Source organism: Symphalangus syndactylus, chromosome 2 (genome assembly GCF_028878055.3).
Source record: "Symphalangus syndactylus isolate Jambi chromosome 2, NHGRI_mSymSyn1-v2.1_pri, whole genome shotgun sequence".
Taxonomy (NCBI): domain Eukaryota; kingdom Metazoa; phylum Chordata; class Mammalia; order Primates; family Hylobatidae; genus Symphalangus; species Symphalangus syndactylus.
The window spans coordinates 84,986,732-85,000,756 of NC_072424.2; the positions used below are offsets into that span (position 1 = coordinate 84,986,732).

The window sequence follows — 14,025 nt, forward strand, 5'->3', positions numbered from 1 at the left end:
AAATGGCTGAAGCATCTATGTGTAATAAGAAATGACTAAAAGGGCAAACCTTGGAAAGGAAAATCATGACATGAGAAGAAAGACTTTTTTCTTTTTAAAGGGAAGTAATGATATGTGATCATGCAAATGCAAATGTCTGTGGACATTACTGTTTGCTGGTGGGAAGAGAATTTTAATGTGTGCTCTATGCAAATGCATTTTATAATAAAACAAATGTGCAAGGACTTCTGGGGGTGAAGAGGACGGAGGAGAGCAGCAGCTGCTAAATGCTGATGTCTGAGAGGCATGGGAGGATAGAGCCAGAACGTGCCATTCTGGAACCCCAAGCAAATTCTAGCAGGGAGGATGAGTCAAAAACCCTATCCTTATAAAAAATCTCTTACATTTGACAGAGAACTGGATGGCTAATGAATTAATATCTGGAAGATCTTTTTTTTTACCAAGTGCTTAAGCATGAACAATTATTTCTCTGTACTTAGAATGATCCTCATAAGAGGACATTAAAAAAACCAGCAAAAACCTCCCTTTTCTGAGTTGAGTCATGAGACAAATGATATGAAATGCACAATAAAGCCTAGAGAAAGACCAGTGCAGAGACAGTGCACCTGTAGTCACAGCTACTTGGGAGGTGAAGATGGGAGGATCTCTTGAGCCCAGGAGTTCGAGGCTGTAGAGTACTATAATGGGCTTGTGAATAGCCACTGCACTCAAGCCTGGACAACATAGTGAGACCTTATATCTAAAAGAAGAAGAAGAGAAGAAGAAAGACTAGAGATAAATATAATGCAAGCTATTATAAACCATTTAGTGTCTTTGTATCAAAATGAGCACGAATGTCAAAGCTCATTTACAGCACAGTCCTAGGCACTGGTGAAAGAATGAACAGAAGGCAGGCTCTACAATGCTGAATAGTCTGGTTTTGACCAACTGATGGTTATTCCTATCTATATATCTGAAGCAATTATTAAAAAGAAACTGGGAAAAAGTCTGTGTCTCTGTGATGGAGATATTTAAACAAGCCATTTTGAAAATGTTAAAAAATTAAAATTGTAGAAAGTCGAACCATAGGTGCCATGTTTTGCCTGAAGTGGTAAAAATACCATCTGCCTCAGTCTTTTTAGCAGCATGCTTATTTCAAGTAGCAGTAGGCTAAACTACAGGCATACGCTCGCCTCCAGCTGGGGAAAATACACAGACGTTTGTCGATGTTTTTCTAAGCAAGAGTAGTCAACATATTCATTTTCTTTTAGATATATATATTAGTTACCATAGCAAACCAAACGTGAATGTGGTCCGAGAGGCTTCTCCACCAGTCCCAACACATCTCCAAGAATTCCTATAATTCAATAGGTGGCACTCTTCCCTCTAGCACTGAGCTGAAGCGGCTCTGCCTAACCTTGAGACCAGAAGCCTAAGGAGCTGGAACAGTCTGAGATGTGCACCTAGGGCTGCAGGACAGTCACCGGAATTAAGATCCCCACAGCATTGCGCACTGGAGCAAAAGTGTTAGCTTCCTGGTCACACTTCACTTCTGGTAATTACATTCCATCTAATACAACTTCTGCAGTTTTAACTAGGTAAGGTATTCCTTGTTTTTCCATCTTAAAAGCTACTAAGGTAGGATTGCCTTACACAGTTAAACAGCTTCCATCTTTGTCCACTGCCGAGGTGAGTGAGTTTCAGCAATGAGTAGAGTGACTTATAGTGCTGTGTTAACTACTTTAAGAGACAGGGAGAGATTTAATGAATAGTTGTCAAGTGCTTTGATATCTTAGGATGAAAGGTACTACAGCAGTGTAAAGCATTCACATCCAGGCTCTATCACAACAGGAACTCAATTAAAAAGTAATTCAATTTCTAGCTGAGTGTCTGTGTACAGGCCACTATTTTGCTGAATGCGACACACATTTTGAAGGTCCAGTTGAGAATGATTTTGAAATGATCACCTCTTCCACACTCTCCCCTACTTCCTCACCATCTGAAACCGACAAAATTGAGTGATGGGCCATAAAGCCACAGAGTGCATGACCGAAATAATTATATACCGTTTGTTTTGACTCTATTATTTTAAGTTCTGGGATACATGTGCAGATCGTGCAGGCTTGTTACACAGGTGTACACGTGCCACGGTGGTTTGTGCACCTATTGACCTGCCCTCTAAGTTCCCTCCTTTCGGGCCCCTCCACCTCCCAACAGGCCCTGGTGTGTGTTGTTCCCCTCCCTGTGTTCACGTGTTCTCATTGTTCAACTCCCACTTATGAGTGAGAACATGCGGTGTTTGGTTTTCTGTTCCTGTGTTAGTTTGCTGAGAATGATGGCTTCTAGCTTCATCCATATCCCTGCAAAGGACATGATCTCATTCCTTTTTATGGCTGCACACTTTCTTGATATCTGACTTTTCAGACAAAATTCAGCTTTTGAGTTTACAAACACCTATCACTTGGAAATAAAGAAATATCCAGCAATAAATGAATTTCACAATAGTCTCCTGAAATGGCTGCTGAGTTTTTCAAATACCATTTTACAAATAACCCCTACCAGGGGAACCCTAAGCCACTAAGCACGATGCCTATATTAGCCTGAACATCATGACCACAAAAAGCAGAGCTCACAAAGCAGGGAGGAGTAGACTTTAGGTCACGAGATGCATTGCCAAGAGTCCATAACATACTGCATAAGGCATAATACTGCAGACATCTCCCCAAGACTTAGTAGAGAAAGACATAATCTTTCTTCTCTATGTTACTTGGGTTTAAGTCTGTGTAAGGATGACAGGTCTGGATTAATTACCTAAATCAAGTTAGGTCTTTAAATATCAGAATAGCACTACATATTCAAGGAGGGGTGGGTGTCTATTTACTGGCATGAGAAATACCATTACTGCGCACTTGAAAAGACAACCTTAGGCAACTTTGGGATGGAATGTATTACACAGTCAATATACTCTTAAGGCCGGCTGTGGTGGCTCACGCCTGTAATTCCAACACTTTGGGAGGCCGAGGTGGGTGGATCACCTGAGGTCGGGAGTTCGAGGCCAGCCTGACCAACATGGAGAAACTCCATCTCTACTAAAAATACAAAAATTAGCTGGGTGTGGTAATGCATGCCTGTAATCCCAGCTACTCAGGGGGCTGAGGTAGGAGATTGCTTGAACCCAGGAGGTGGAGGTTGCAGTGAGCCGAGATTGTGCCATTGCACTCCAGCCTGGGCAACAAGAGTGAAACTCCATCTCAAAAAACAAAAAACTCTTAAAATGACTAATTTGAGTCTACGGTCCTCGATCCCAGACCTCTCCTAACCTCCTGTATGTCTCCTAACATAACACGAATGTAATACTCATGCACACATATTTGTCAAGCACTCCTATGTAAGCCTGTGCTAGGGAGGGTGATGCAACCATGAGCAAGGCCACCAAAGCACCTGCCTTTAGACATTTTACATGCTAGTGGAAGAAGAAATAAACATGCACTTAAATACAAAATGATAATTTTATGTTATGATAAATGTTAAGGAGAAAAAAACAGAGCAAAGTTGGAGTGGCTACTTTAGATAGGGAAGCCGGAGTCAAGGGAGCTTGTGATGGCAAACCCTGGCAGTCATGTTCATGGTGGTTGTCTTGGCACTAGCATAGTGCCTCAAATATATTAACATCAAATAAAGGCTGGGTGAGGTGACTCATGCCTGGAATCCCTGTGCTTTGGGAGGCTGAGGCGGGCAGGTCACTTTGAGTTCAGGAGTTCGAGGCCAGCCTGGGCAATGTGGTAAAACCCTGTCTCTACAAAAAATACAAAATTAGCTGGGCATCGGTGGCTTGCACCTGTAGTTCCAGCTACTTGGGAGGCTGAGGCTGGAGAATCACTTGACCCCGGGAAGCGGAAGTTTCAGTGAGCTAAGGTTGTGCCACTGCACTCCAATTTGGGTGACAGAGTGAGAATCTGTCTCAAAAAAAAAAAAAAAATTAAATTTAAAAATATATTAAATAAATGTTGGTTGGGTGAAGGAGTGTGTCTGGACCTCAGGATAAGAATGTCTCCTCCCAGATTTAGAATGGGCCTAGGGAATAGAACAGCACTACTCTAAACTGCTCATTTTGTACTGAGGAAACTAAGAAAAGACCAAAGAGATTAAGTGAACAATTTGGTTTGGATGTTTTATCCCATCCAAATCTCATGTTGAAAAGTGACCTCCAATGTTGGAGGTGGGCCTAGTGGGAGGTGTTTGGGTCAGGGGGTCTGATCCCTCATGAATGGCTTAGCGCCATGCCCTTGGTGACGAGTGAGTTCTCACTCAGTGAGTTAATGCACGATCTGGTTGTTTAAAAGTGTGTGGCACCTCCCCTCTCTTGCCATGTGACATGCCCAATACCCTTTGCCATGTGCCATGATTCTAAGCTCACCAGAAGTAGATGTCAGCGCTATGCTTCTCATATGCCTGCAGAACCATAAGCCAATTAAACCTCTTTTCTATTTTTTTTTTGAGACAGGGTCTCACTCCCACTCCCGTTGCCCAGGCTGGTGTACAGTGGCGTGATCACAACTCACTGCAGCCTCAGCTTCCTGGGGTCAGGTGATCTTCCACCTCAGGCTCCTGAGTAGCCAGGACTACAGGTGTGCACCACCATACCTAGCTATTTTTTTATACTTTTAGCAGGGAGTGCAGTGACACAATCTCAGCTGACTGCAACCTCTGCCTCTCAAGCTCAAGCAATCCTCCCACCTCAGCCTCCTGAGTAGCTGGGACTATGAGTGTGCACCAACATATCTGGCTAATTTTTGTATTTTTTTCAGAGACAGGATTTTGCCATATTGCCCAGGCTGGTCTCGAACTCCTGAGCTCAAGTGCTCCTGCCTTGGCTTCCCAAAGTGTTGGCCACTATACCCAGACATGTATTTTTTTTTTTTTTTTTTTTTTTTTAGACAGAGTCTTGCTCTGTTGTCCAGGCTGGAATGCAAAGACATGATCTTGGCTCACTGCAACCTGTGCCACTGGGGTTCAAGCAATTCTCCTGCTTCAGCCTCCCGAGTAGCTAGGATTACAGGCACGTGCTACCACACCCGGCTAATTTTTGTGTTTTTAGTAGAGACGGGGTTTCACCATGTTGACCAGGCTGGTCTCAAACTCCTGACCTCAGGTGGTCCACCCCGATGGCCTCCCAAAGTGCTGGGATTAGAGGTGTGAGCCACTGTGCCCCAGCCAGGTATTTTTTTTATTGCACTGCAAGAACAGACTAACACAGTGACTGTTACCAGATTTTGCAGTGAGTTGGTGGCAGAGCCATTGCTTGGTCCAGCAGTGCTCTTATTTGTGCACCATATTTTTCTCTTTGCCATTTTCCAGTGGAAATCTCTTCCATTGTCAAATGCTTCTGTGATAAGAAACCCTAGAGGCATTCTTTGAGTCATAAAAAAAGCATCACCGGTCTGGGTAACAGCGAGACCTCATTTCTTAAATAAATAAATAAATAAACAAATAAAAAAATAGCTGGGTGTGGTGACACATATCTGTAGTCCTAGTTACTTGGGAGTCTGAGGCAAGAGGATCATTTGAGCCCAGGAGTGGGAGGCTGCAGTAAGCTATGATTGTGCCACTGCACTCCAGCCTGAGTGACAGAGTGAGACCCCATCTCTAAAAAAAAAATAAATAAAACAGAATAAGTATCAATGTTCAATTGTCACTCTTTTCCCTTACCTCTTTATTCATATGTTAGCTTTCTGTCACTACCACAGTAAAAATCCCAGTCTTTATCTTCAAACTAGTTTACTACAACCTTCCTAAGCAATCTTCTTAACCCTGTTGATATCCGCAAACTGTGTCAAACGCTTTCCTTTCCTTTCTGCCTTGAGAACCAATGCCCTATCCCCGATTTTCTCCTGCAGCAGGTTGCTTCTCCCCAACTTACTGCGTGTGTTTTCTATTTTCTCACTCACAGCCTCTGTTCACTCGCTTACTTGCTCATTCACTCGACACTTACTAAGTGTCAAGTACTGTGTTGGGTACCAGATATACTAAGAGAAAAAAGAAACTGTCTCTGCCCTCCAAGAGCTCACAGTCTAGGATGTCTCATAAATGGATCATTATAATATAACAGAGTAAGAGCAGTGACTGAGAAATGCATAGTGTATTGAGGAACTGAGGAAAGCAATCTCATCCAGCCTGGGGAACCACAGATTTGCTATAAGAGACAATCCTAAATTAAGCTTCATAGGAATGAGCAGAGGGAGCCGGATAAAGACAGCAGGACATTCTAAGCAGAGGGGACCTCATGAGTGAAGTCGCAGAGAACAGAAGCAGTATGCTTTATGAAACTTGGTGCTGCTGCAGGACCATGGGAGATGAAGCTGGAGGGTCTCTTTAGGGGAGAGATCACACAGCCCTGTATATGCCAACCCAGCAAGCTCTGAATGTGCTGGATAGACAACATGGAGCAATGAAGGTTTTTTTGTTTGCTTGTTTGGTTTTTTTTTTGTTCTTTTTTTTTTTTGAGATGGAGTCTCGCTCTGTCACCCAGGCTGGAGTGCAGTGGCGTGATCTCGGCTCACTGCAAGCTCCGCCTCCTGGGTTCATGCCATTCTCCTGCCTCAGCCTCCCGAGTAGCTGGGACTACAGGCGCCCGCCACCACGCCCGGCTAATTTTTTGTATTTTTAGTAGAGACGGGGTTTCACCGTGTTAGCCAGGAGGGTCTTGATCTCCTGACTTCGTGATCCGCCCGCCTCCGCCTCCCAAAGTGCTGGGATTACAGGCGTGAGCCACCGCGCCCAGCCTAGAGCAATGAAGGGTTTTAAGCTGGAGAGGGAAACTGTCAGATTGGTGGTTTAGATAGCCACTCTGGCTGGTAAAGATCTGTGGGGACAAAAGAGAGGCAGTGGAGACTGAGCAGTAGGGTTTTCAGTGTTCAGATGAGAGACTACGAGCATGAGGAATGGAAGAGAGACCAAGAGGAGGAGTTGGAGTCAAGAAAATGTAGGCTATAAAACTGGCATGACTTGGTCGTGGAACACGAGGTGGGGAGTAGGAGCGGTTTCTCACATGATAAGTTTCTCACATGGTTGACTGGTGGGATGACAGTGCTAATCACAGGAGAGAGGGTAAGAAAAAAGGCTCAGAGGTCCAGCACCAAGGACTGCAACCTTCCTAATGCAATATATGGACTTTGGGTGATAACGATGCACCAATGTAGAATCATCAATTTTTTTTTTTTTCTTTGAGACAGGGTCTCACTCTGTCACCCCAGCTGGAGTGCAGTAGCATGATCTCAGCTCACTGAAACCTCTGCTCCCAGGCTTAAGCAATCCTCCCACCTCAGCCTCCCAGGTAGCTGCAACTACAAGTGCTCATCACCACACCCAGCTAATTTTTACACTGTTTTGTACAGACAGGGTTTCGCCGTGTTATCCAAGCTGGTCTTGAACTTCTGGGCTCAAGTGGTCCTCCCACCTCAGCCTCTCAAAATGCTGGGATTAGAGGTATAAGCCACTGCACCTGGCCTTAGATTCATCAGTTGTAACAATGTGCTTCTCTGGTGTGGGATGCTGATAGTGAGGGAGGCTGCATGTGTGTGGGGTCAGGGGCTATAGGAACTCTACTTTTCACTCACTTTTGCTATCAACCTAAAACTGCTGTAAAAAATAAAGTCATTAAACAACAGCAACAGAAAGGCCAGAGATGTCAGAAAAGATGTTTAGTTTAGTTTAAGATGCACTGGGCTCTTATGCCTGTGGGAGACCCAAGAAGGTAAGTCCACAGCCTGCGTTTGGGTATATGATGAGGCTCAAGTACACATCTAAGACAGAGTGACAGATATGGAAGCCCTTGGTTTAGAGGTGCTCCTATTACCTAGTTTTTCTTGAAGGAGGCAAAAGTATGTGAGGCAGATAAAAGGAGAGACTGTCCCAACACTCCTCATGGGAGGAAGAGAAAGGACTTGACAGCCTCTGAGACCCCAAGAGCTGCAGAGTCTGAAACCCCAGGGAAAGGCCCAGGGAAAAAGTTGAAAATCAAAGAAGAGGCAGTGAAGGAAAAAAAATCCTTAACTGGGGAGAAAAGACCTGAAACAGACTCCAAAAAAGCCAGAGACCAAGTTATTTGCTGCTCCTAGTAAATCTGTGAGAAAAGCTTCCCACACCCTCCCGCAATTGGCCCCCAAACCCCCAAAGTCAAAGTATCCAGTCGATCTAAATTCAGTGATTCAACCGGAAGGAAACATCAGAGCTACCTGAAGAGCTTTTTAGAAACACTCGGGTCCTGACCTGCTTTGCAACCTTCTCCAAGCAGGAGACCTGGACTTACGGATTTTTTAAAACCTCCACAGATAATTCTGACATATGTTCCTGGGTATAAGAACCAGTGGTTCAAAGTAAATCTATTTTGTAATTATTAAAAAAAAATAAAAAGAAGAGACTTTATTTTCAGCGAGGAAAGAAGAGTAAAGGCGGGGGCCATGGGTGTGCCCCACTAGGCTGCCAGGAGAGTGCGAGGTTCCAGGTCAGCTCTGGAGAGACCCTTGAGGGTTTTGGTTGTCCCATAGCAAGCAGAGCCCTTCTGGGTCGTGTTTCTCCCTCCCTGTCTTTGGAGTGCAGGTGTGCTCACATCCTGGATATTCCTGATTGTTGCATAAATCAGATGGTTGACATGTTCTTTTAGCCAAGCAGCTGTACACATGCCATATACCTGCTAAATGTTCCATTTGTCCCTGAGGGGAAAACAGAACGTGACCCAAGTGTGTTCCTAGGCCTGTACTGATGCACTGAAATCTGACCTCCTGCAGCAGTTTTTAACCAGGGCTGTGTGTCAGAATTATCGGTGGAGACATTTTCAAACCACTCCAGCCTGCCCCTGTACCGCTGTCTCCATCAGGGGATTCTGATCTTGGTGAAGGAGGGTCTGATGTAGTGGTACCTAGGCACATGTGTTTTCAAAAGTTCCACAGGTGATATGAGAACTCCTGCCTTTGGGAGTTCAAGTCTGTCCCGTAACGTGCTTTCTAGGTATTATCTGATGGCCCTAAAGGTTGTCTTCCATCCCCAGCCCATAGGCATCTTTCAACAATGGCTAGTGATTTTACTCTTTATTTTCTCTCATCCCACTTACTGACACTTGACATTACGTTATTTATTTAGTCCTTTATTAAGTTATTGATTTTTCCCACTAGAATAGTAAATATTCTGAAAGAAAAGACTTCATCTAGTTGACCGTTGTATCCTCAATACCTAATACAATGCCTGGAATGAAACAGGCACTCAATAATAAATAGTCTTCTTGTTGAATGAACCTTATTCCACGTGCTATTGGCCTGTTACTTAACAGGAAATGTCCCTCAGCTCTCAATGTGATCATTCTCTTTTGACCTTTCAAATATAAACGAAAACCAAACACCAAATTGAAATGTGTAAAACAGTACAGTATGTATAAAATCTGCCTACCTTAGCATAGTCCAATCTTCCTTTTTCTTGAGCCTACAAAAGAAGAGGGGAAAATTAACTTATTACTTCTTTAAAAGTTTAGTGCTTCTATAATTTTCGCTTCTCAAAGAATAGAACTCAGCTTCTCTGTTCCCCTTTCCCTCTCTCTATTTAATATACATATTAATATACATACATAAATCCATGTAAATTGCAAGCATATAGAAAAGTTAAACGAACAGTTCACTGAGCACGCATAGACCCTCTACCTACATCTGGCAGGAGTGGATGTCACGACTCTTAACGTCACATGCTTCAGCATGTATCTTATACACATAAGGCATCTCATACATCACCCCATGACCACAATAAAAATTAATGAACTCACAATAATGCCATATCATCTAACAAAAATCTATATTCAAACTTCTCCAACTGTTCCAAGAATATCTTTTATAGCTTTTTTCCCCAAAATCATCCTAATTAATCAAGATTCACACATTGCATTCTGGTTTTTATGTCTCTTTTGTTGCCTTTTATTTATTATTATCATTTCTTCTTTTTTGCCTAGACTAGTCTCTCCCAATTTTTAACAAAACGAAAATAAAAGCCATGCTTCTTTTCATAAAAACCATTGACTTTTTGAGAAGACAAGGATACTGTTTTATAAAATCCCTTTTTCTTCTTTCTTCATTGCTTCATTTAACTTGTTTCTGTTTTGCTTGTAAACTGAAAGCTGGGTCTGGAGAAGGCTGCTAAGATTTAGGTTAAACATTTTTGGCAAAAATACTTTATGTGGAAATATTACATACTCCAACAATTCGGGAGGCACAAAATGTCAGGCTGTTTCACCCTTAGTAATGCTGTAAATTCAGCTGGGTGCGGTGGCTCACGCCTGTAATCCCAGCACTTTGGGAGGCCAAGGCAGGCAGATCACCTGAGGTCAGGAGTTCAAGACAACCTGGCCAACATGGTTAAACCCCATCTCTATTAAAAATACAAAAATTAGCCAGGCGTGGTGGCAGGCGCCTGTAATCCCAGCTACTCAGAAGGCTGAGGACACAAGAAGATTGCTTGAACCCAGGAGGCGGAGACTGCAGTGGGCTGAGATTGCGCCACTGCACTCCAGCCTGAGTGACAGAGCAAGACTCCGTCTCAAAAAAAAAAAAAAAATCTTAACATAACAGCTAGGGTTAGTTTTTGCTGGTAGGTCAGTTTGCGTTTTGCAGACTTCAGAATAAAATTTCTCCTGCCACTTCTGCATAGAACAAGAGTCCTCCAACTTACAAACAGGTTAGGTCTCAAGACCATTTTGTTCCTGAGTCCAAATTTACATTATACAGGTAATTAACATAGGCAGATTACTTCCATGAGAGAAAAAAAAAAGTTTATAATATTGGTCCTAAAGCTGGGCACAGTGGCTCATGCCTGTAATCCCAGCACTTTGGGAAGCCGAGGCAAGAGGATTGCTTGAGCCCGTGAGTTCAAGACCAGTCCTGGCAACATAGTGAGACTCCATCTCTACAAAAAATAAAAAAATTAGCTGGGTGTGGTGGTATGCGCCTGTAGTCCTAGCTACTCGGGAGGCTGAGGTGAGGGGACTGCCTGAGCCTGGGAGGTTGAGGCTGTAGTGAGCCATAGTTGCACCACTACGCTTCAACCTGAGTGACAGAGTGAGATCTTGTCTCAAAAAAAAAAAAAAAAAAATCAGTCCTGACCCTTCTTGCTGCTTTAGAATCTTTTCAGCATTTTTCTGAAGATAATGCATTTTTTTTTTTTTTTTTTTTTTTTGAGATGGAGTTTTGCTCTGTCGTCCAGGCTGGAGTGCAGTGATGTATCTCGGCTCACTGTAAACTCCCCCTCCCAGGTTCAAGCGATTCTCCTGTCTCAGCCTCCTGAGTAGCTGGGATTACAGGCACCCACCACCACACCCGGCTAATTTTTATATTTTTAGTAGAGACAAGGTATCGCCATGTTGGCCAGGCTGGTCTCGAACTCCTGACCTCATGTGATCCACCCACCTCAGCCTCCCAAAGTGTTGGGATTACAGGCATGAGCCACTGAGCCCAGCCCTTGTTTTTCTTAATTTCATAGTAAGAAACTTATAAAACACTGTTCACGCATAGTTGTTGGCACCATGATAAACCACTCTAAAATTGTGATTAAACATTTTCAGTGAAACAAAAGGCCTCTGCAACCAATATACTATAAAAAGAATAAGGTCTTCAGTCTGCTTTTTGAAGTTTTTTAGTGTTCTAGGATTTTCAGAGAACTAAGAAGAGTTTGAACTTAGTACTGAGATGCATTGTACCAACAGGAATATGAGTGAGTTCTTAAACAAATTTTAAAACCAAGCTGTTAGTCTCTCTGCTTATTTTGTATTTATTCATTTGTCTGTTTATGGGCATCTTTTCCCAAAATAGTTTTGTCTACACTGAAAATCCCACCGTAGTAACTTCTGCAGAAGTGGTAGGGAAGCCTTGAACACATCTCTATTGCTCACTTATGACCTAGCTAGTCACTTTGATATTGTCCAAATATGGACTGGCCTTGATCTTACGAATAATCCACAGATGGCCTGTGACCAAAATTTCAGCAGCAGCACTTTCCCAACATGCTTAGTCTTTCAGTTCTCAAACTCGCAGCTGACTCTTGAATTCATTTAGGTTAATGGACATCTGACATTGAGGCTGATCCTGTGATCACAAGTTTTCCACTTTTTCCACTGTCCATCCTTTTCCTTGTCTTTTGCTGACTACTATGAATTGCTCAAGCGCAGCACTTTTCAAATGACACTAGGATATTCTGAAATATATATTTGGTCATAGTCCAGTTTTCTGGCATACAACTCCTAAAATCTTCAGAAACTCACCAAGTGATGCCTTTTTGTATGTTAACGAGCTGACTGATGGCTGGCAACTCCTGACTTCAGGATGGGGACTGGTCATGGCAAAGACCAAGACAGGATTAGAAGGTTAGGGTTTTCAGCCCACCCCCAAATTTCTGGGGAGGGGAGAGGGGCTGAAGGTTAAGTTGATCACCAATGGCCAATGGCTTAATCAATCATACCTATGTAATGAAGCTTCCATAAAAACCCAAAAATTTGTTCCATAAAAACACAGAATTTGGAGAACTTCTGGGGAGCTGAACACATGCAGGTTTCTATATGGTGGTGCACTGGAGAGGAAATGGAAAACTCCACGCTCCTTCCCACATGTCTTAACTTATGCATCTTCTCATCTGTGTCCTTTGTAATATTCTTTAAATAAATTGGTAAGTATAAGTGTTTCTGTTCCAAAATTCACATAGCTATGAAAAAGAAAGTAACTGTTTGCCTGAGTTCTGGGAGCTGCTCTAGCAAATTAACTGAACCCAAGGAAGTGGTCGTGGGATCCCCACTTTATAGCGGGCCAATCAGAAGCACAGGTAACCTGGAGCTTGTGACTGGCATCTGAAGGTGAGGGTGGGGTAAGGGGGGGTGCAGTCTTGAGCCCTCAACCTGTGGGATCTGACGCTGTCTCCAGGTAGATAGTGTCAAAATATGATATGTGCCTGTTGTCCCAGCTACTTGGGAGGCTGAAGTGAGAAGATCACTTAAGGTCAGGAGTTCGAGGCTGCAGTGAGCTATGATTGTGCCTGTGAATATCACTCCACTCCAACCTAGGCAACAAAGTGAGACCCCCATCTCAAAAAAAAAAAAAAAAGTGTCAGAATAGAAGTAAGTTAGAGACACTCAGCTGGTGTCGGCTTGCTAAAGTGATCGCTTGCTTGTTGACGGGGAGAAATCCTTGCATGTTGGGTCATAGAAGTGTCCTGTGTTGACTGTTTTTGAGAGACTGTATCAAACACTTTTGAGTGTGTTTTCTTCCACTCACAGAAGCACAAACTGGGAGTCCTAGAGAATTGTTCCTGCGGTCAAACAACTCAACCCTGAGCACATCTGTCATTTCCTCACTGTCAATGTTACCTCTCTTCTAACCATCTCCTCTTCATGCTCTCTCAATATTCTCATTGTTCAGTGCTTATCATGCAGTGCTTAAGAGTGTTGAAAGTAGCACTTGTTGAAAGTTAGAAAGTTGAACTTCTGTACTTGAAGACTGACAGGCAAATCATGGAGAAACTATGACTGACAATGACTTAGGGGCGGAATTTTCCTTTTGGCTGCATTGAGCCACCTCCCACTCCGTCTCAAAAAAATTCAACAGGTAAGAAGAGTGAATATAATATTCTTTACTGATAAGGACATCTAGAGTAGCCCTATCACAAATTTCTATAAAACCATTTTTCCCATCCCATACTTTGTTTATAGACTAATCATCTTAGAAAATTCTAGTACTTTGAATTACCTGTGCTTAATCACAACTTATTTGCAAACCTCAAACTCTCTCACTTTACTTTGTCGTCTTAGCTTGGCCACTACCCTGTCACCCAGTAGGGACACATTGTTGGGGATGATGGCAGAGAAATTCCGTGGATATAATCTAGATCTGCTCAACATCAGTTCTATAATGTTTTGAAAGCTGAAAGAGTAGAAGCCTACATAAAATGACAACACCATTACCACAGCCATTATAATCTGAACATGCAACTATTGATATGTGGTTCACCTGAATATCCTTTTCATTT

At 43.0% G+C, this 14,025-nt stretch overlaps 1 protein-coding gene across 5 annotated transcripts in view; it reads right to left on the reverse strand.

Annotated features, from left to right (window-relative positions):
- The window catches only part of PDSS2 (decaprenyl diphosphate synthase subunit 2), a 317,872-nt gene that overhangs the window by 31,795 nt on the left and 272,052 nt on the right, over window positions 1–14,025 (reverse strand). For all 5 annotated transcript variants that reach the window (XM_055260485.2, XM_063630738.1, XM_055260463.2 and 2 more), the window contains one exon: window positions 9,421–9,453. In XM_055260485.2, the coding sequence (XP_055116460.1) occupies window positions 9,421–9,453 (33 nt within the window). The remainder of the gene's footprint in view (window positions 1–9,420; window positions 9,454–14,025) is intronic.